The sequence below is a fragment of the Nomascus leucogenys genome, chromosome 2 (assembly GCF_006542625.1).
Source record: "Nomascus leucogenys isolate Asia chromosome 2, Asia_NLE_v1, whole genome shotgun sequence".
NCBI classification, from domain to species: domain Eukaryota; kingdom Metazoa; phylum Chordata; class Mammalia; order Primates; family Hylobatidae; genus Nomascus; species Nomascus leucogenys.
Window position 1 is genome coordinate 73,646,678 of NC_044382.1, and position 22,769 is coordinate 73,669,446.

The following is a 22,769-nucleotide window of genomic DNA, read 5'->3' on the forward strand; positions in this document are numbered from 1 at the left end:
AACTCCTCAGTATATGTGGTATGATATAAAATGCACTCTTATGCAAATTTTATCTTTGGATTATTAGGACCTGCTTTTTTCATTTAATGTAATTTTTTCCACTACATTAAATCTTTGAAAATACAACTTTTTTAAGAGAGTTATATTTGGAAATTGAATTCGTAATGAAATAATAAAGTGTGAGCCAGCTGGATTTCATAATTGTTCCTTTAGTGTCTCAGTTTTTATAATTTATAGACTGCTAGTTACCTTGGAATATAAGTGATTTGAATTATCTGTTACGAGTTAGCTATTAACTCCAGAGAAGGAAAAATAAAAGCCATTCAGAGACACTCCTGTCTCCTGTGTAATTAGTATTCTAGCATCAAAGTCTACTATACTTTTATCCCACAGCAGGGGCAGATGGTCAGCCAACTGTGGTCTTCAGTGGGGTGGGGTGAGCTGTTCACGTGACAGATTAAAGAAGTTCATTCCTTTTTTAAAAAGTTTATTCATTTATTTTCTTTCTTTTTTTAATTTTTAATCTTTTTTCAGTTTGCCCCAACAGATTTTTTTCTTTTTAATATTTTCATTTATTTCTAAGGTTTTTAATATATCATTTATTTCTAATGTTTTTTAATATATCTGCATCAATTTCTTTTAAAACAGTACAGAAAAGATAAAACATTAAACAATGTAGAGAAATTGTTGAAGTTATTTGCTTTATTATGTTTTGACTGTCCATTTTGAGCATTTAATTAGGCAATCAATAACAATTTTTGAAAGGTACTGAGGTCTCCATCCTAGGAGACATAGAAAAATAAAGCAGGAAATCCATGGTCTCTTCCCTCACAAAGCTTACATTCCAATTAAAAACAAAATATTCAACAGTAAAATGATGTAGTTAGCAGTACACCATAAGTGTTAATTTTTTAGCCTTTTGTTTTTGTTTTTGGTTTGTAGGGATGGGGTCTCATTATGTTGCCCAGGCCAGTTTTAAACTCCTGGCCTAAAGCGATCTTCCTGCCTTGGCCTCCCAAAGCACTGGATTACAGACATGAGCCACCATGCCCACCCTTCTAGCCTTTTTGAATTAAGGAAGTTGCCATAAGAGCAAGTCCAGTTGGCTCAGAATAAGGAGTTGGGGAAAGTAATTTGTCCTTTAAATTTATACTGTCCTCTCCAGGTACTTTTTACCCTAGAGTCTATTCCCTTTGAAATTTAACACTAAGCCAATGAAGTTGAAAGTGATTTTTTATAAAGCACTGGTGTACTATAGAGATAAGTAGGAAATACACAAAGGAGAGGGATGATAGTAAGTTGGTCCTGTAAATACTGTGTAAAGACTTTTCTGTTTCTTTGCAGTGAAGAAACAACTGGAGATATCAGTGATTCCATGGATTTTGTACTGCTCAACTTTGCAGAAATGAACAAACTCTGGGTGCGAATGCAGCATCAGGGACATAGCCGAGATAGAGAAAAAAGAGAACGAGAAAGACAAGAACTGAGAATTTTAGTGGGAACAAATTTGGTGCGCCTCAGTCAGTTGGAAGGTGTAAATGTGGAACGTTACAAACAGGTTTATATATTTTTGTTACCTCTTCTTATGTTCTGAGATAAACTGAAATCTGATTTTTAAAATCAGAATATTTTTGTTGTACAATAGCACATTGAAAAACATCTTAAAATGGCTGTTATTGAAGAAGACTTAAACGGAAAGATATATATGCAGTGTTTGTGGATTGGAACACTTAATATTGTCAAAATAGCATTTAAAAAGAATTGATCTATAGATCCAGTGTAATCTCAGTCAAAATCCCAGCAGACTTTTGTAGAAATTAAGAAACTGATTCTAAAGTTTATATGAAGAAACAAAGAACCTGGAATAGCTACAACAAATTTGAAAAGGAAGAACAAGTTGAAAGACCCAAACAACCTGAATTCATGATTTACTCTAAAGCTACAGTGAGATCCTGTGTGGTATTGGTGAAAAGGATAGACACATGAATCAATGGAGGGGAATAAAAGAGGGAATGGCAAACTTTACCTGTGAGGGACCAGATAATAAATGGCTTTTGGCTTTGTAAGACATGTGCTGTACAATAAGCTTGTCCAACCTGCGGCCCAGGACAGCCTTGAATGTGGCCCAACATAACTTTGTAAACTTTAAAACATGAGATGTTTTGCTTTTTTTTTTTTTTTTTTAAAGCTCATCAGCTATTATTAGTGTATTTTATGTATGGCCCAAGACAATTCTTCTAATTCTTCTTCAAGCCAAAAGATTGGACACCCCTGGTCTACAACTAATAACAGTGCAGATATGGTGCAAAAGCAGCCACAGACAATATGGAAGTGAATGGGGATGGCTGTGTTCCAGTAAAACTTTATTTGTAAAAACAAGCAGCAGCTCAGTTTACCGATCTCTGGCTAGACAATCCATAATAGACCCAGATATTTATGATTAGTTATTTTTGATAAAAGTACAAAGGCAACCTTTTCAGCAAGTGATTCTGGAACAATTGGATGTTTATACGCAAACAAACAAAAAACCTGAACCTTGACCCATTCCTCATACCTTATAGAAAAAACACAAAAATCTATCAGAGACCTAAATACAGAACCTAATACTATTAGAAGAAAACACGGAGGAAATCTTTTTGACCTAGGATTAGACAAAGATTTCTGAGGATATACAAGCACAAGCCATGAAGAAAAAAGCTCACTTTTGAGAGGCCAAGGCAGATGGATCACTTGAGTCCAAGAGTTTGAGACAGGCCTGGGCAACATAGGGAGACCCCATCTCTACAAAAATTACCAAAATTAGCTGTGCGTGGTGGAACGTACCTGTAGTCCCAGCACTCAGGAGGCTTGAGGTGGGAGGATGGCTTGAGACTAGGAGGTGGACGTTGCATTGAGTGGAGATTGTGCCACTGCACTCCAGCCTGGGCAACAGAACAAGACCTTGTCTCAAAAAGAAAAAAGCTTTTAAAGTTTAGAAGTGGTGAAGTCTTGTTGAGAAAAATCTCAAATACGGTTTTCAAGTTAGTAGTTCAAATGTGTTACTAGAGGAATAGCTTAAGATTTCGAAAACAGATTTTAACCCTTATGTGTGTTTTTTTCTCTTTTAGATTGTTTTGACTGGCATATTGGAGCAAGTTGTAAACTGTAGAGATGCTTTGGCTCAAGAATATCTCATGGAGTGTATTATTCAGGTAGGTGGGAACATTTATTTCATTTTTTTAAATGACCTATTTTATCTTTCATTAAATTTAATTGTTTTGAAAAAATTTTGATGGAATAGGAAATAAGCTTTCCTGAATAAAGAATTTTCCTTGTGGAGTGTGGTGACTCACACCTGTAATCTCAGCACTTTGGGAGTTCAAGGTGGGAGGATCTCTTGAGGCCAGGAGTTCAAAACCAGCCTGGGCAACACAGCAAGATGCCATTTCTATAAAAAATTAAACAAAAATTTTTAGTGTTTCTTTTTTTTTTCATGTAATCTTGCTTCTTATAAAAATAATTTAAAAATAGGAATTTTCTGTTTCTAAGTTATACCTTGGTCTTTGTATCGATGTGGTTTATTTTCCTCCAAAATGTAGGAATGAGTAATCTGAGTATTCTAGGTCTCTATAGGTTTAGTTTAATTTTAGGTGCACTTTGTTTATTGGAGTATTTCTGTCTGAGCTTATGTTTAGTAGAGAGGTTCAAAAGTAATGTGTTTGAATTTAGTTGTATAAGAATACAGTGTTTTTTTCCCCACAAATGTGAACTTTACCATATGTGAGTCTAGAATATTATGTGAAATACTTTTATTTGTATTGATCATTTGATTTTCAGGTTTTCCCTGATGAATTTCACCTCCAGACTTTGAATCCTTTTCTTCGGGCCTGTGCTGAGTTACACCAGAATGTAAACGTGAAAAACATAATCATTGCTTTAATTGATAGGTAAGACCTTCCAGCACTGGAGGATAAATGCTCTGACTTGGGAATAATGAATTTTAAACATTTTTTTGAATTATTTGTTTCTGTTACATCTTTATCATACCAATGATCTTAATTTAATTATACTATAAATAATTTAGCTTTGTGAGTATATGAGTACTAGGTACTTGCCTAGGTTAGACATGAAAGAGGCTTAACTTAAATATGCAGGAGACATGAAGATAATGAATATCTTTATTCTGTGTGTTTAATTGACATTTAAAGACATTTTACAGACTTATTTTTTTAAATCATACAAATCCAAAGATCATACTGAGGAACAAAATTTGTTTTTTATCATGATGTAAGTATCTTGCAGTGGGAACTCATTTGATTTAGAGTAGCCGTAAGATACAGATGATTGAAAATGTTTAAGTAATCACTCTATCATCACATTTTCTTAAAGAAAAAATTTTAAGTATCACATATGTTTAGTACATCCACTTTTTATTTTCTTAGATTTTTTTTTTTTTTTCTTTTTGAGACAGAGCCTCATTCTTGTCACCCAAGCTAGAGTGCAGTGGCACCATCTCGGCTCACTGCAACCTCTGACTCCTAGGTTCAAGTGATTCTAGTGTCTCAGCCTCCGGAGTAGCTGGGATTACAGACATGCACGACGATGCCCAGCTAATTTTTGTATTTTTAGTAGAGACAGTGTTTTTCCAGGTTGGCTAGGCTGGTCTCAAACTCCTGAGCTCAAATGATCCGCCTGCCTCGGCTTCCCAAAGTGCTGGGATTACAGACATGAGCCACTGCGCTTGGCCAATTGGTGACTTTTTTGCAGCCATGTTGTGTAGTAGTACATAATATCTGTCTTACACTTGTAAGCATTGTCATGAAACCAGAAACCTAAGAGAAGATTTATTTCTGCAGATACCTTTTGTATGTTTTTTAAAAAACTAAGTTATTAGTTTTAAAGTCTTGAGAATTTAGATAACAAATTTTTCCAAATTATCGGCTCAATCCTGGGCAGCAAAAATTCCATACTTATCAGGCCCACTCTTAAAGGAAGCTACTAACTGGATTTTCCTGAGTTGCCTGTAATGTCACTTACACATCTCTGGCAGTAGTGATGCTTCTGGGCATAGTAAAATGTGGATGTAGTTGTGACTCTGACAAACAGATAATGATAATGAAAGATATTATTTTGAGTAATTTAAGATGTGGGAAATAAAAGTTAATTTTATGAATTTTAAACTTAGTTGTATTTCAAGCTTTAGTAAAAATGCAGTATCTTAAAATAGTCTATGTACTTCTATTGTTTAAAGGTTATTTATTTAAATCATGGTTGTTGAATACATTTGTCACTTTAATGCATTTCTGTCCATATGTACTTAATTATGCTTCAAAGAGTTTGAGAGAATTATCTTGTTGAAAATCTACTTAATATGGTATGAAATAAGAATGCTGATGAAAAAGGTTTTGTTGGCAAAAGTGTTTAGTTAAAAATGAATTGAGGAGGCCGGGTGCAGTGGCTCACATCTGTAATCCTAGCACTTTCGGAGGCCAAGGAGGGAGGCTTGCTTGAGTCCAGGTCAGTACCACCCTGGGCAACATGGTGAAACCCCATCACTACAGAAAACACAAAAATTAGCTGGGTATGGTGGCACATGCTGTTAGCCCCAGCTACTCAGGAGGCTGAGGTGGAAGGAGGATGGCCTGAGCCCAGCAGGTGGAGGTTTCATTGAGTGGAGAGTGTGTGACTGCACTCCAGCCCTGGCGACAGAGCGAGACTCTGTCTCAAAAAAAAAAAAAAACAACCTTTTGGGCTCATACAAAATATAGAAAAGCAATAAAGAATAAGATGTCATCCATGATCTCACTACCCAAACCCTATATCTTTTAAAATAAAGGGTTTTTTTTTTTTAGATTAGCTTTATTTGCTCACCGTGAAGATGGACCTGGAATCCCAGCGGATATTAAACTGTTTGATATATTTTCACAGCAGGTGGCTACAGTGATACAGGTTTGTGTAGCATTTCTCCTAAGTTCTGAAAATTTTGAAACTTCTCTGCCTTCCTTTTACAATTGTTTAAAATAAGTTGTGTGGTTTTCTAAACATTCCAGTCTAGACAAGACATGCCTTCAGAGGATGTTGTATCTTTACAAGTCTCTCTCATTAATCTTGCCATGAAATGTTACCCTGATCGTGTGGACTATGTTGATAAAGTTCTAGAAACAACAGTGGAGATATTCAATAAGCTCAACCTTGAACAGTAAGTCAGTTACATTTTTGTAAAAATCCTCATAAAGATATTTTTGTCCTAGATTTCCTTTTCTTTCTCAATTGTTTTTTGAACTGCTGGCATTTGTCTTGTTTTAATCATGCATTAAGATTGTCATCCTTAGCACTATTAGGGGCAGAAAGTAGTGACCAATTACTTGGTTTTTTTTATATTAATGAAAGTGTGGTACCTATGGACCATAGGCAGTCTTCAGGGACCAGTGTCTCCAATTTGGATCCCTTGCTGTGTATCAGGGGCATCCAATCTTTTGGCTTCCCTGGGCCACATTGGAAGAAGCATTTCCTTGGGCCACACATAAAATACACTAACACTAACGATAGCCGATGAGCTTAAAAAAGAAAAAATCCCAAAACACTCATAATGTTTTAAGAAAGTTTACGAATTTGTGTTGGGCCGCATTCAAAGCCATCCTGGGCTGCATGCGGCCTGTGGGCTTCTGGTTGGACAAGCTTGCATGTGAATGAGTTTGTTCTTAAACTGGTAAGGAAACTTTGTCAGGCAGTATTTATTTCCATAAGTAGTGTTTTCCTGCGAATGAGCACATGGCGAAAAATGAGGGGCTATGTATATTTAAGGTGCAGAATTAAATTGATTTAAATATCTTTTCTATTTTGAGCTTTGATTTAAAGGAAATATCAACAGTACTATTTCCAACTTGAAGCCTCCTCAGCTGTTCTGTCCTAGACCTATGGCGTCCTCTAGTGGCCACTATGGGCAGCTCTGATCCAGTTACCTTCCCCAGCAGTTCCCTTCCTGCCCCATTCCCCACTGCTCTCAACTTGGGTCAAGCCAGGCCTGCCTCCCCCCGACATATTCTTCAGAATTTTACCTCATGTAATCTTCCTCCTTTCTATCTCTCTTCCAGTGGTTTACCTGCATCAAGAAAATTTCTTCTTTTTTTCCTCCCTTTGTGTTACCCTTTTTCTTTTGGTCATTTTTGGTTTTGTGTGTGTGCGAACTGAAAACAAGTCCAGATATGGAATGATAAGTGTGAGAGAAAATTAAATGATGTACCAGGTGTGGTGGCTTGCACCTGTAATCCCAGCTATTCAGGAGGCTGAGTTGGGAGAATCAGAGTCCAGGAGTTTGAGAACAGCCTGGGCAACATAGCGAGACCCCGTCTCTAGTAAAAAATAAAATAAAAAATAAAAAATATTTAAATTAGAAAAACTAAATGATGTATCTATGTCTTTCTCCCCAAGTGAATTTTAAAGTAAAAATAGACAAAATAATTGGAAATAACAACCTCTAAAGAGGTTGTAATAAATGCCCCAATATGCCTCAATATCTACAGAATTATTTTACTAATGACTACCTAAAAGTCAGTCAGCCTGCTTTTCCTTAATCACCAACATCTGATGCAGAAGAAATAGTTTATGTATTTTTCTATTGTGTCGAATTCCTGGTTTTGCGTGGAGTTTCTTTCCTACTTATTTTCATCATGAATATACAATACTTGTTGGCTGCCCCCTGGGAACCAAACTACCACTTAAAATACTTCCCTTAGAAATGTCACTGAATTCTAGACAGTCATCTTAACTCTAGCTATACCATCTGTTCATGAGTTGGAAACTGTATCTAGTTTTGTATCAACAGAAAAATAATAGATGAATATATATTTTTGTTTAGATAAGCATTTTTATCCTCTTGAAAGGAGGTTGTTATAGTCTTCTGTGGTGGTGTGATTCACTTGACCCATTTCCTTTAATGTGTAATGAAAAATTTCAAATTCTTATGGAACAAGTGCTATTTCTGTATAGAAAGTTAATTTTATTCATTAGGACTTCTGTTTTTCTTTTTGTAGTATTGCTACCAGTAGTGCAGTTTCAAAGGAACTCACCAGACTTTTGAAAATACCAGTTGACACTTACAACAATATTTTAACAGTATTGAAATTAAAACATTTTCACCCACTCTTTGAATACTTTGACTACGAGTCCAGAAAGGGCATGAGTTGTTATGTGCTTAGTAATGTTCTGGATTATAACACAGAAATTGTCTCTCAAGACCAGGTAAGAGAATACCTACGTGCTATTTTAGGGAAACAGTGTTACACTTTTAGACTTTGGACCTAGATACCTGAGATGGGAGGGGAAGGTAATTCAATACTAAATAAAATTTACAAGTAACTTATTCGTTATATAAATTAAAAATTGAAGATGTATAAAGAATTATAAAACATTTATAATTCCACCAGATAGAGAATAACTACTGTTAATTAACATTTTGTGCATATCTTTCCAGACCTTTGTCTGTATATGTGTGTATGACATACATGTGTATCGACTTTCTCACCAAAAAAAGGAATGTCTTGTTGATACTGTATTTTAATTTTATAACTGGAAACACTTTTGACAGTGGCTTTATATGCCAGTGGTTTCACGTCAGTGGGTTTCTTGTGCCTTGCATGTTACAGGTGGATTCCATAATGAATTTGGTATCCACGTTGATTCAAGATCAGCCAGATCAACCTGTAGAAGACCCTGATCCAGAAGATTTTGCTGATGAGCAGAGCCTTGTGGGCCGCTTCATTCATCTGCTGCGCTCTGAGGACCCTGACCAGCAGTACTTGGTATGAGTTTACCCTTAGTATATCCCCGTATCAGCTCCTAGTGAAATCACATGTTCAAGTGCTTAAAATGGTTTAATTCACTTTCTGGTCTTAGATGGTTTTGAAGGAATTGCAACTGAATTAAAGATTCACTTAAACCTGGGAGGCGGAGGTTGCAGTGAGCTGAGATTGTGCCACTGCACTCCAGCCTGGACAACAGAGCGAGACTCCATCTCAAAAAAAAAAAAAAGATTCATGGCATCCATGGGCTTTTACTTTATGTATAAACACATAATTGTTTGTAAACTTCTGGAGCATGTGAGTAACAATTCAGTTGCTCTAATTTCTTTTGAAGACTATCTGAGAATTACAAAAAAGTCTGTCTTCTTTTACTTGAGTGCCCATAATTATTGCATGTTCATTTTTTTCTGAACTATGTATTGCTTATAATAAACTTTATAAGAAATACAATTCTTATATTTAATTTTACTTTTCCAAATTCGCAAGTATAAATTATATTTGTCATATTGAAAATGTTTTTGTTTTTTTTGATGAAAGATTTAAAAATTCATTTTGCCTTTTTCTTAACTTTTTTTTCTGATAAAGAACAATCACATGAGGTTCTCTCTTTATTATTAGTCCACAGGGAATCTTTGTGAAATGGATAAAACATGTTGCCTGAGTAGGGGTATCAGTGACTGATAATAGATAGGTAGTTTATTTTAGTGAAGGGTTAGCATGGTTGACTGCTTAATTTATTGTTTGGGCAAAGTAGTTTAACCATTCTTGGATGCATAAGGCTGTTAGGCTGCTATGATGAAAAAGACATTTGCTTGAGGACGTCCTGACTGTCTCATCTCTTTCTGTTGACTTTCTTCATTGTAGTTGACACTCCTGTACTTCTTCATAATCAGTGTGAAATAAGAGGCTGACTTCTGTTGATAATGTGATGGTCTTTGTCTTGGTTGAGTGACAAACATTCCAGGACTGTGGTATTGTGCTCTGTGAGCTATATGATCTGTACAGAGTGACTGAGTATTTTAACTGATTCCCTTATGTTTCTATGTGAGATTGTGTGTATCTGTGTGTTTTCATTTTCTATTACATACCAAATGTAGTAGTTAGAAACTATGCCTTCCGGCTGGGCATGGTGGCTCGCATCTATAATCCTAGCAATTTGGGAGGCTGAGGTGGATGGATCACCTGAGGTCAGGAGTTCAAGACCAGCATGGCCAACACAGTGAAACCCCATCTCTATTAAAAATACAAAAAATTAGCTGGGCATGGTGGTGGGCACCTGTAATCCCAGCTGCTTGGGAGGCAGGAGATGATTCACTTGAACCCGGGAGGTGGAGATTGCAGTAAGTGGGTATCACGCTGTTGCACTCCAGCCTGGGCAACAAGAGTGAAACTCCGTCTCAAAAAAAAGTATGCCTTCTGCATGTGGCTGATTGGTTATTCCCATGTATGGAGATCTTTAATGATAGGGTCATTAGCTCTGACTGCCTCTAGGGGAAATGCATTTTCTTATTCATCTACCATATCAGGAATTTCACAATACTTGAATGCCATTGTGTCACATATACTAAAAATATTTTATAAACTCTGTGTTTTTCTTGTAATTTTTCTGAATTGGCTCTATGTTGTGCCATTTCAGAAAAAAAAAACCCAAGAAAAACACAGAATTCATGGAATATTTCACAAGTAGCTCTTTTAAAGTATGTTAGCATTTTCCTTGACTTAAATGGTCTTAATATTTTTTTGAATGAGGAGATACGATGTACCAGTGATATGCATATAGTTGTTCTGTATCATAATAATAGTTAATATTACTGAGCATATGCCTTGTGCTAAGTAGTGGTGAGACTTCACATGTGTCACTTGATCTTCCCAACAACCCTAGGAGTTTATAGAAACTTGTGGCTAAGAGAAGGTAAATAATTTGCCCAAGGCCACACATTTAATAAGTATTAGCATCTGCTTTTAAATGTGAGTCTCTTGAGTATCTTCACGGCCTTCTTTTTTTCTCTTTTCTTCTTTTTTTTTTTTTTGTGATGGAATCTTGTTCTGTCACCCAAGCTGGAGTGCAGTGGCGTGATCCCAGCTTACTGCAACCTCCATCTCCTGGATTCAAGCAATTCTCCTGCCTCAGCCTCCTCCGTAGCTGAGATTACAGGTGTGCGCCACCACACCAAGCTAATTTTTGTATTTTTAGTAGAGACAGGGTTTCCCTATGTTGGCCAGGCTGGTCTTGAACTCCCGACCTCAACTGATCTGTCCACCTTCGGCCTCCCAAAGTGCTGGGATTACAGACATGAGTCACCACACCTGGCCAGAGCCTACATTCTTTATCAGTGCAGCATACTTTGCACATGTGTGTATGAAAATATATTTCAATATATCTTTGCTTCTAACTCACTACCTTGGGCAGGTTATACAACCTCTCTGAAACTCAGTCTTCCCCATTTGTGAAATGGAATTGTATCTGTCTCTGGGTTGTTGTGACAACTTGAGGAGATAAGAAATATGTAAATTGCCTACCATAAGCTATGGTACATTGTATATATTCACAAAATGTTAGCAATGATTATTAGAGCCCACATTTATTTCACAAATGATTAATCATAGTTTGGAAATTTTTTTTCTTTAATGCTTTTGGGTCAGATTTTGAACACAGCACGAAAACATTTTGGAGCTGGTGGAAATCAGCGGATTCGCTTCACACTGCCACCTTTGGTATTTGCAGCTTACCAGCTGGCTTTTCGATATAAAGAGAATTCTAAAGTGGTGAGTTTACTTTTAAGAATTTAGGTACTTTTTTTCCTTTTTCATCACTCTGAGTGTGTGTGTGTTTGTTTTATATTATAAAAAATTTCAAACATACAAAAATAGACAGTGGTATAATAAAATCCCATTTTCGCCAACTCTCTGTTACTTATCCTGTGTTAAGTGTTCCTGACGGTGATGTTGGTGGATCACATACTAACTGAGGGATCACATAAAAAGCACTTAGAAATGCAAGATTAAAGCAGTGTGAATTTATGCGGAAACTCTTTCCTAAGTTCTAATTCAGGTTAGCTTTAAAACCTAAGGAGAGGGCCTAGCATTGCAGTCATTTCTCTCTAAAGGCATATCATTGAATAATATCATGAGTTGTGGGCAGCTTTTTATGAGCTTTTTTCTTCCTCAAAATGGAACCATGGCTTGAGTCTTCATGGTGTAGTTTTGAAGAAAATACCTCAAGCTCATGTACCTGAAAGTTGGACAGTCAGGTTAATGTTAAGGAACAACCTCAGTAACTTAATTTTGTTTGTTTGTTTGTTTTGCGATAGGGTCTCATTCTGTTGCCCAGGCTGGAGTACAGTGGCTCAGTCTTGGGTCACTGCAACCTCCACCTCCTGGGTTCAAGCGATTCTTGTGTGTCAGACTCCTAAGTAGCCGGGATTACAGGTGTGCACCACCATGTCCAGCTAATTTTTGTATTTTTAGTAGAGACAGGGTCTTGCCACGTTGACCAGCTGGTCTTGAACTTGTGGCCTCAAGTGATCCTCCTGCCTCAGTCTCTCAAAGTGCTAGGATTATAGGTGTGAACCACGGCACCCGGCCTCAGTACGGACTTGATTTTCTCATAATAGAGAAAAAAGATGTATGCAGTAGACCTACCAGCATGAAACAGCAGCTTTTGGCCAATTTTTATTAGGCCAGCTTATCATTCACTCTTTACCAGCATTTATGGATAGGAATTTGTGAATATAACAATAAAAATAGCAACCAGCCTACATTACAAAGCCATAGTAATTAAAACAGTATGGTAATATGGTACTGGCATAAAAACAGACACATAGACCAATGGAACAGAATAGAGAGTCTAGAAATAAACCCACACATATGCAATAAACTAATCTTTCATAAGGACACCAAGAATACACAAGGGGGAAAAAAATGGTCTCTTCAAGAAATAGTATTGGGAAAGTTGGATATCCACGTGCAGAAAAATGGAATTGGACTCTTATACCATATATAATAATGAACTCAAAATGGATTAAAGACCTGAAACCATAAAGCTCCTAGAAGAAAACATAGGGAAAAACCTCCTTGTCATTGGTCAATGATTTTTTGGATATGAAACCAAAAACCTACGCAACCAAAGCAAAAATAAGTTTAAAAATAAGCAAAAAATAAGTTGAAAGTAAGCAAAAAGTAAGTTTAAAATAAGCTTAAAATAAGCAAAAATAAGTTTAAAATAAGCAAAAATAAGTTTAATAAACTAAAAAGCTTCTGTACAACAAAGGAAACAAGCAGCAGAGTGAAGGGACAGGCAATGGAATGGGGGAGAATATTTGCAAACTATACATCTGAAAAGTGGCCAATATCTAAAATATATATGTAACGCAACTCAATAGCAAGCAAATGAATAACTTGATTTAAAAATGAGCAAAGGATCTGAATAGACATTTTTCCAAAGAAGACATACAGGTTGCCAACTGGTATATGAACAGATGTTCAACATCATTTATCAGGAAAATGTAAATCAAAAGCACTATGAGATGTCACCTCACATCTGTCAGAATAACTGTTACCAAAAAAACAGAAAATCAAGTGTTGGCAGGGATGTAGAGAAATGGGAACGCTGTTTATTGTTGGTGGGAATATAAATTAGTATAGCCATTATGGAAAACAGTATGGAGGTTCCTCAGAAAACTGAAACTAGAACTACCATGTGACCCTGCAGTCCCACATCTAGTTATGTATTCAAAGGAAAGGAAATCAGTATCTCAGAGAGATACCTGCAATCCCATGTTTATTGCAGCATTATTCACAATGGCCGAGATATGGAAACAACCTTAGTGTCCATCGATAGATGAGTAAAGAAATTGTGTATATATGTGTCTGTATATACGTATATATGTGTGTATATGTATGTATGTACACACATATTCTCTTTTTTTTTTTTTTTTTTGAGACGGAGTCTCGCTCTGTCGCCCAGGCTGGAGTGCAGTGGCGCAATCTCGGCTCACTGCAAGCTCCGCTTCCCAGGTTCCCGCCATTCTCCTTCCTCAGCCTCTCCGAGTAGCTGGGACTATAGGCGCCCGCCACCACACCCGGCTAATTGTTTTGTATTTTTAGTAGAGACGGGGTTTCACCGTGGTCTCGATCTCCTGACCTCGTGATACACCCGCCTCGGCCTCCCGAAGTGCTGGGATTACAAGCGTGAGCCACCGCGCCCGGCTGTACACACATATTCTCTACATAGTAGAATAATACTCAGCTATAGAAATGAAGAAAATCTTGCCATTTATGACAACAAGGGTTAATCTGGAGGACATTATTCTAAGTAAAATAAGCCAAACACAGAAAGGCAAATACTGTATCACTTCATTTATATGTAGAATTGTTTTTTAAGTTGAATTCATCCAGCCTGGGTAACATAGCAAGACCCAATCTCTATTAAAAAATAAAAAGGCAGGGTGTGGCGGCTCACGCCTGTAATCCCAGCACTTTGGGAGGCCAGGGCAGGCGGTTCACCTGAGGTCGGCAGTTCGAGAACAGCCTGACCAACATGGAGAAACCCCGTCTCTACTGAAAATACAAAATTAGCTGGGTGTGGTGGTGCATGCCTGTAGTCCCAGCTACTCGGGAGGCTGAGGCAGGAGAATCACTTGAACTTGGGATGCAGAGGTTGCAGTGAGCTGAGATCGTGCCATTGGGCATCAGCCTGGGCAACGAGTGAAACTCGTCTAAAAAAAAAAAAATTAAAAAATTAGCCAGGTGTGGTGGTACATGCCTATAGTCCTACCTACTCGAGAGGCTAGGGCAGGGCCGGGTGTGGTGGCTCACACCTGTGATCCTAGCACTTTGGGAGGCCGAGGTGGGCGGATCATCTGAGATCAGGAGTTTGAGACCAGCCTGGCCAACATAGTGAAACCCTGTCTCTACTAAAAATACAAAAATTAGCCAGGCGTGAGGGCACATGCCTGTAATGCCAGCTACTCAGGAAGCTGAGGCAGGAGAATCACTTGAACCCGGGAGGCAGAGGTTGCAGTAAGCTGAGATCGCACCACTGCACTCCAGCCTGGGTGACAAAGCAAGACTCCGTCTCAAAAAAAAGAGGCTAGGGCAGGAGGACAGCTTGAGCCCAGGAGTTGGAGGCTGCAGTGAGTTATGACTGTGCTTTTGCGCTCCGGCCTGGGTAACAAAGGGAGACCCAGTCACTAAAAAAAAGGTTGGACTTGTGTAAGCAAAGACTAGAACAGTAGTTGCCAAAGAATACAAACTTTCAGTTATAAGATAAAAAAATTCTGGGGATCAAAACGATTTAGGGCAAATAAATAAAAGTAACTAGCCTTTACTTATTTACTAGCATTTCTTCCTGTGTTGTCATGCACTGTGCCAAGGTCTGTGACTGCTACTGTCACTTTTTTTTTTTTTTTTGAGTCAAGGTCTTTGTCGCCCAGACTGGGATACAGTGGTATGATTACGGCTCACTGCAGCTTCAAACTCTTAGGCTCAAGCGATCCTTCCATTTCAGCCTCCTGAGTAGCTGGGACTACAAGCATGTGCCACCACGCTGGCTAATTCTTTATTTTTTGTAGAGACAGAGTCTCACCATGTTGCCCATGGTGGTCTGAAACTCTTGGACTCAAGCGATCCTCCTGCCTCCTTGGCCTCCCTAAGTGTTGGGATTACAGGCATGAGCCACCATGCCCAGCCTCTCGCCATCTTTTAAAAATGAAGAGAACTGGCCGGGCGCGGTGGCTCACGCCTGTAATCCCAGCACTTTGGGAGGCCGACGCGGGCGGATCACGAGGTCAGGAGATTGAGACCATCTTGGCTAACACGGTGAAACCCCATCTCTACTAAAAATACAAAAAATTAGCCGGGCGCGGTGGCAGGCACTTGTAGTCCCAGCTACTTGGGAGGCTGAGGCAGGAGAATGACGTGAACCCGGGAGGCGGAGCTTGCAGTGAGCTGAGATCGCGCCACTGCAGTCCAGCCTGGGCGACAGAGCGAGACTCCGTCTCAAAAACAAAAAACAAAACAAAACAAAACAAAAAATGAAGAGAACTGATTGCTTTAACAAGAAGAAATTTGGATAGTCAATCATGATAAAATACTTAACCTCACTTGTAATTACAACAACTAACCTTTTAAGAAATCAAATTGGCAAAGAGAAATGAAAAATAAGGTTCAGCAATGGTGATGGTGTGATGAAAATTCATTCACATCTAATGTTGGCAGTGTGAATTACTATAATAGTTCTAGGAAGTTGGCAATATGTAAGTAGGGTGTTAAAATATCCAATAATTTTACTTGCAAGTGGAATTCCAAGAATTTATACTAAGGGAATAATTAGGGTCTCAATAAAGCTTAGTGTATATAGAACATTCATTGTAATATTAGAGATTATTTCTAAAAGGGAATAGTTAAATAAATTATGCCATAGCCAGTCTCCATAATATTTTCTAGTCCTTAAAATGATTTTGAATTAGTATTGGGAAAATTGTTAGGACAACATAAGTGAAAGAAAAATTAGAGCTGGGCGCAGTGGCTCATGCCTGTAATCCTAGCACTTTGGGAGGCTGAGGCAGGCGGATCACCTGAGGTCTGGAGTTTGAGAACAGCCTGACCAATATGGAGAAACCCCGTCTCTACCAAAAATACAAAATTAGCTGGGTGTGGTGGCGCATGCCTGTAATCCCAGCTATTCGGTAGGCTGAGGCAGGAGAATCACTTGAACCTGGGAGGCGGAGTTTGTGGCGAGCTGAGATCATGCCATTGCACTCCAGCCTGGGCAGCAAGAGGGAAACTTCCTCTCAAAAAAAAAAAAAAAAAAGAAAAGAAAAATTAGATACAAATTACTTGCAGTGTGAATCAATTTTGTTTTAACTCAAGAAAATAAGGGCTAGATGCAGTGGCTCATGCCAGTAATCCTAGCACTTTGGGAGGCTGAGATGGGTGGATCACTTGAGGTCAGCAGTTCAAGACTAGCCTGGCCAATAAGGTGAAACCCCTTCTCTACTAGAAATACACAAATTAGCAGGGCGTGGTGGCGCGCTTGTAATCCCAGCTACTGAGGAGGCTGAGGCAGAAGAATGGCTTGAACCCAGGACGCAGAGGTGGCAGTGAGCCGAGATCGCGCCAAAGAAAAAAAAAACCACACACAAAAATGCCAGTTACATTACATTTACATAGAAAAAAAGAAACATTTAGCATCTGAATGTTACCAATGATTATCCCTGGGTGGTAGATTTAGGGATGATGTGTGGATGATTTTGTGTATTTTTCTAATTTTCTCCAATTTGGGAATGTAACTTACAAATCAGAAAAAACAATTTTATCAGCCAGGTGTGATGGCTCATGCCTGTAATCCCAACACTTTGGGAGGCTGAGGCGGGAGGTTTGCTCGGGGCCAGTAGTTCAAGATCAGCCTGGGCAACAGAATGAGACCCTGTCTCTCCAAAAAAGAATAAAAATTAGCCAGGTGTGGTGATGCGAGCCTGTAGTCCTAGCTATTCGGGAGTCTTGAGGTGGGAGCATCACTTGAACCCAGGAGTTCAAGGCTGCAATGAGCTGTGATCACACCACTGCACTCCAGCTGGATAACAGAGCCTATTAAAAAAAAAAAAGGAAAGAAAAAACAGGTTGGGTGCGGTGGCTCACGCCTGTGATCCTAGCACTTTGGGAGGCTGAGGCGGGCGGATCGCTTGAGGTCAGGAGTTACCAGCCTGGCCAACTTGGTGAAACCCCACCCCTACTAAAAATACAAAATTAGCTGGGTGCGGTGGCAGGCACCTGTAATCCCAGCTACTCGGGAGGCTGAGGCAGGAGAATCACTTGAATCCAGGAGACGGAGGTTGCAATGAGCCAAGATTGCGCCACTGCACTCCAGCCTGGGCAACAAGAGCAAAACTGTCTCAAAAAGAAAAAACAAATACCAAATACATTAACATTGCAAAGGCAATTTAACCTCAAATGATGTTTTGAGAAGACATCCTGCTTGATTTACTTGTTTGCCCTATAACTGAAACAGAAGGAAAATGACAGGAAAACTGTGCACTCAACTTACTGCATTCACTATTTTGTTCTATTAAAAGTTTTAAATAAAATGGATATCCTGGAACAAGTTAATTTTGAACTTAAGGTAACTTAAAATGTTTTTTCTTGTTTTAGGATGACAAATGGGAAAAGAAATGCCAGAAGATTTTTTCATTTGCCCACCAGACTATCAGTGCTTTGATCAAAGCAGAGCTGGCAGAATTGCCCTTAAGACTTTTTCTTCAAGGAGCACTAGCTGCTGGGGAAATTGGTTTTGAAAATCATGAAACAGTCGCGTATGAATTCATGTCCCAGGTGATTATCTGTTTTTTTCTGTGTTGTCACGTCAGTTCTGCTGGGTTCAGTTGCTTGTTTGCAGGCATGGTGGTAATGCACATGAATTTGCTCTTCTTTTACTGAATATGTAACTACCACCTTCCCACCATTATGGAACCTGTTAATATTATTGTCGTAATTGACTGGTGTTGATCATTTGCTGATGAAATCTAAGATTTCCAAGTGGGTCATGGTAAAAGTGTTTCATGGAACATGAAATTTGGGAAATGCACTCAATTCCCAAAATTCAGTTTGGGAACCCTGGGTTAAACAAAGTTGAAAGAAGTTTCTTTATTGCAACTTTTTAGCGTTTTTTCCATCTCAGCTGTGTCCCGTGGCTCTCAGGAGAGGGTGCAGCATGTTCTGATATGAAGGCTGCAGAAGTCTCACAGGATGGAGGTTTGGTGACAAGTACTTTGGAAAATGCTCAACTAGAGGATGGTTGGTCCTTGAAAGTCCTTTCTGCTTTGTGTTCACTAGGCATTTTCTCTGTATGAAGATGAAATCAGTGATTCCAAAGCACAGCTAGCTGCCATCACCTTGATCATTGGCACTTTTGAAAGGATGAAGTGCTTCAGTGAAGAGAATCACGAACCTCTGAGGACTCAGTGTGCCCTTGCTGCATCCAAACTTCTGAAGAAACCTGATCAGGGCCGAGCTGTGAGCACCTGTGCACATCTCTTCTGGTCTGGCAGAAACACGGACAAAAATGGGGAGGAGGTAAGGTCATTCCTGACTGCATGATAGCAGACAGGATCGATAACAGGGATCAGTTGTCATGGCCTTGTGTTCTGGAGGTGAAACATTTGGGGTGCTTGGAAATCTGATGAACAAAATTGCTTTGTTTTGTTAAAAAAGAGAGTCTCATCTTGTAGTGAAGCCTCTGCTTTGAGGATATTGTAACATAGCAAGTTCAAACCGCTACCTGTTTTTAAAAAAATACAGCTGTATACTTCAAAACAAGGAGGAGGAGAATGAAAAGAATTTAAATTTGTTGTGTCGCTTTAAAACATGAAAGAGCACGGTAGTGTTGTGTTTCTTTGTATGAAAACGGGATGTTTCATTAATCTCTTCACTGTCCCCCTGCCCTTTTATTTTAGCTTCACGGAGGCAAGAGGGTAATGGAGTGCCTAAAGAAAGCTCTAAAAATAGCAAATCAGTGCATGGACCCCTCTCTACAAGTGCAGCTTTTTATAGAAATTCTGAACAGATATATCTATTTTTATGAAAAGGAAAATGATGCGGTAAGTGAATTAGTAAAGTGTTGTTAATAAACTAATATTTTCCCTTCCTACTCTTAGGAGATTTGATATGTACAAAAGTTTATCATTCTGATACTTTAATCACTGTTCATTTTAAAAATATAAAATAATTTACAGATGTCAAATAATAGGCTAATTTGTCATAATGTTCTAGTTTAAGATAATTCGTAGGCTGGGCGTGGTGGCTCATGCCTGTAATCCCAGCACTTTGGGAGGCCAAGGCAGGCAGATCACCTGAGGTCAGGAGTTTGAAACCAGCCTGGCCAACATTGTGAAACCCCATCTCTACTAAAAATACAAAAATTAGCCAGGCGTGGTGGCAGGCGCCTGTAATCCCAGCTACTTGGAAGCCTAAGGCAGGAGAATCGCTTGAACCTGGGAGGTGGAGGCTGCAGTGAGCCAAGACTGTGCCATTGCACTCCTGCCTGGGCAACAAGAGTGAAACTCTGTCTCAAAAATAATAATAATAATAATAATTCCTAAACGCAGTATCCTTTTAGCAATACAGTTTTGGTCAAGATTTGTAAGTTAAATAAAATTTTGGTTGTTTTTCTTTTTTTGACAGAGTCTGGCTCTGTCACCCAGGCTGGAGTGCAGTGGCGCAATCTCAGCTCATTGCAACTTCTGCCTCCCAGGTTCAAGCAATTCTCATGCCTCAGCCTCCTGAATAGCTGGTACTATAGGCGCCCGGCACCATGCCCAGCTAATTTTTGTATTTTTAGTAGAGATGGGGTTCCACCATGTTGGCCAGGCTGGTCTCAAAACTCCTGACTTCAAGTGATCTGCCCACCTCAGCCTCCTAAAGTGCTGGGAGTACAGGGATGAGCCACTGCACTGGGCCAATTTTGCTTGTATGAAAGGGTTTTTTGTGGTTTTTTTTTTTTTTTTTTTTTGATAGTCAGTAATTGTTCAAACTAGGAATTGTATCCCCATCTTTCTTTTTTCATAATTACTCAGGTAATTGATGAGCGTAACAGAAACTCCTCAAAACAGTTTTATTAAATTGCCTTTCATTTTTTGTGGTACGTGCTTGATCATGAATTTGCACATATTCTTTTGTAGGTAACAATTCAGGTTTTAAACCAGCTTATCCAAAAGATTCGAGAAGACCTCCCGAATCTTGAATCCAGTGAAGAAACAGAGCAGATTAACAAACATTTTCATAACACACTGGAGCATTTGCGCTTGCGGCGGGAATCACCAGAATCTGAGGGGCCAATTTATGAAGGTCTCATCCTTTAAAAAGGAAACGGCTCACCATACTCCTTTCCATGTACATCCAGTGAGGGTTTTATTACGCTAGGTTTCCCTTCCATAGATTGTGCCTTTCAGAAATGCTGAGGTAGGTTTCCCGTTTCTTACCTGTGATGTGTTTTACCCAGCACCTCCGGACACTCACCTTCAGGACCTTAATAAAATTATTCACTTGGTAAGTGTTCAAGTCTTTCTGATCACCCCAAGTAGCATGACTGATCTGCTATTTAAAATTCCTGTGATCTTTAAAAAAAAAAACAAAACAAAACCCACAAAAAAACCCACAAGCACTTATCTTGGCTACTAATGAAGCTCTCCTTCTTTTTTTTTTTTGTTTGTTTGTTTTCTTCATTGTTGATTGTGTATTTTCTTCATTCCTGGGGAGTACTAACCCAAAAGTGTCTGTCTCTCTTGTTTTCTAGTCCAATTTGAGATTAATTTAGAAGAAAGGAATAGTGTATGTGAAATTCATCTTGGGCTTTTCCCTAAATTGCAAGATAAGGCCATGTGTAAGATTTTCCCTAAAACTAGAATATATTAATGCATGTTTGAGAATTTTAAAGCACCATGGTCAAAACCAGAAGCTATATTTTGCATATTTGGACTCAGCCATCCATTAAGAACCTACGTTGTCCTCTGGACATATTTATCAATATAATTGGGTTTTAAATAGTATAAAAGAAAATTTGTGATCTATATAATTTATGTATCACCTTCATTGTAAATTTAGCAGGAAATGCATCACAATTATGATTTTTTTTTTTTGCACCAGTGAAACAATAAAGATGCTATTAACAATTTTGGAGCTTTTTTCCCCTTTCATACTATCTTTAATTGATAAAAAGAACTAGTAGAATGGCTATAGAGTTTAATAGTCATTCTCATATATTCACAGAGCTCACTTAACTCTAGTTTTAAGCACTTGTTGAGCAAGGCAGCATCTACTCTTTTCAGTCATTTATACCCCTTTTCTTTCCTCAACTTTACCCTGCTTTTCCCAAGGCATGTTGAATTCACATAAACCTCCCAAAGGCTCACCACCGATACTAGTTACCTACTATATAATAAACCATCCCAAAACTTAGTGTCTTAAAACAGCAAACGTTTATCTCACAGGTCTCTGGATCAGGAATTTGGGAGCAGCTTAGCTGGTGGTTCTGGCGAAGAGTGTGGTATAAGGTTGCAAGCAAGATACTGGTTGGGGCTGCAGTCATCTGATGCTTTGACTGGGGCTGACTTTTCTGCTCACTGACTTGGCTGTTAGGCAGAGGCCCCAGTTCCTCTCGTTGATGGCCCTTCCATAGAGTTCCTCACAGCATGGTGGCTGGCTTTCCCCTGAGTATGAAAGCAAGAAGGAAACCACAGTGCCTTTCAGTGGCCTCCCCATGGAAGTGACGTGCTCATTTTTGCCTTATTCTGTAAGTGGGGAGTCACTAAGTCTAGCCCATATTCAAGGGTAAGGAGAATTAAGCTCCACCTCTTGAAGGGAGGATTTATAGACATTTTCAAATGACTACATCACTTAACCCCTCACCATCTGCCCTCCCTTTGCTAGTACTCGATGACTAGCCCTTGCTGGGCTTTACATGAACAGATGTTTCCCCAAGTTATAAAATTAGTACCACTAAAATGTATCAAATGTTAAGCCATTCTGTGGTATGTCATAGTCCAGCAAACCCTTTCTGTTCTTTGCAGGTGTTAGTTTACCCAGTATGAACCTGATTATGGCTTTACATGTCCATATTATTTATATGTTTTGTGAAATACAACGGGAATAGTAGAAAAGACATGAGTCGAGAATACTTGAATCGAAGAGGTTGGTTTGCAAGTAAAATAATGTCAGTACAGTGTGTAAATTATCTCTTATTTTCTGGGTTGAGGTAAACCCAATTTTAAAAATAATAAACCAACAAAAGTAAATAAAAGTGAAACAAGCACTGCTAGTATCCTTAACTTACAGATTTTTTTTGTTGAACAAAAACTGGGTACCAGATATAGTTAGGCACTGAATCTAAAGGTGAAGAAGATCGTAGTCCCTAGCTTCAAGAACGTTAGTCTGCTGTGAAGACAGGCCCGTAGTTACAGAAGATGGTAAGGGTATGCCCCGGAGAGCAGTGAAGAA

General features: G+C 38.7%; 1 protein-coding gene across 1 annotated transcript in view; it reads left to right on the top strand.

Annotated features, from left to right (window-relative positions):
* The window catches only part of LOC100599794 (VPS35 retromer complex component), a 30,148-nt gene extending 8,703 nt beyond the window's left edge, over window positions 1–21,445 (top strand). The window contains exons 6-17 of the mRNA XM_003280401.3: window positions 1,345–1,558; window positions 3,108–3,191; window positions 3,817–3,926; window positions 5,832–5,928; window positions 6,030–6,178; window positions 8,013–8,220; window positions 8,625–8,780; window positions 11,424–11,546; window positions 17,931–18,110; window positions 18,612–18,851; window positions 19,232–19,375; window positions 20,456–21,445. Of these exons, the coding sequence (XP_003280449.2) occupies window positions 1,345–1,558; window positions 3,108–3,191; window positions 3,817–3,926; window positions 5,832–5,928; window positions 6,030–6,178; window positions 8,013–8,220; window positions 8,625–8,780; window positions 11,424–11,546; window positions 17,931–18,110; window positions 18,612–18,851; window positions 19,232–19,375; window positions 20,456–20,635 (1,885 nt within the window). The 3' untranslated portion in view covers window positions 20,636–21,445. The remainder of the gene's footprint in view (window positions 1–1,344; window positions 1,559–3,107; window positions 3,192–3,816; window positions 3,927–5,831; window positions 5,929–6,029; window positions 6,179–8,012; window positions 8,221–8,624; window positions 8,781–11,423; window positions 11,547–17,930; window positions 18,111–18,611; window positions 18,852–19,231; window positions 19,376–20,455) is intronic.
* Window positions 21,446–22,769: the final 1,324 nt, after the last annotated feature.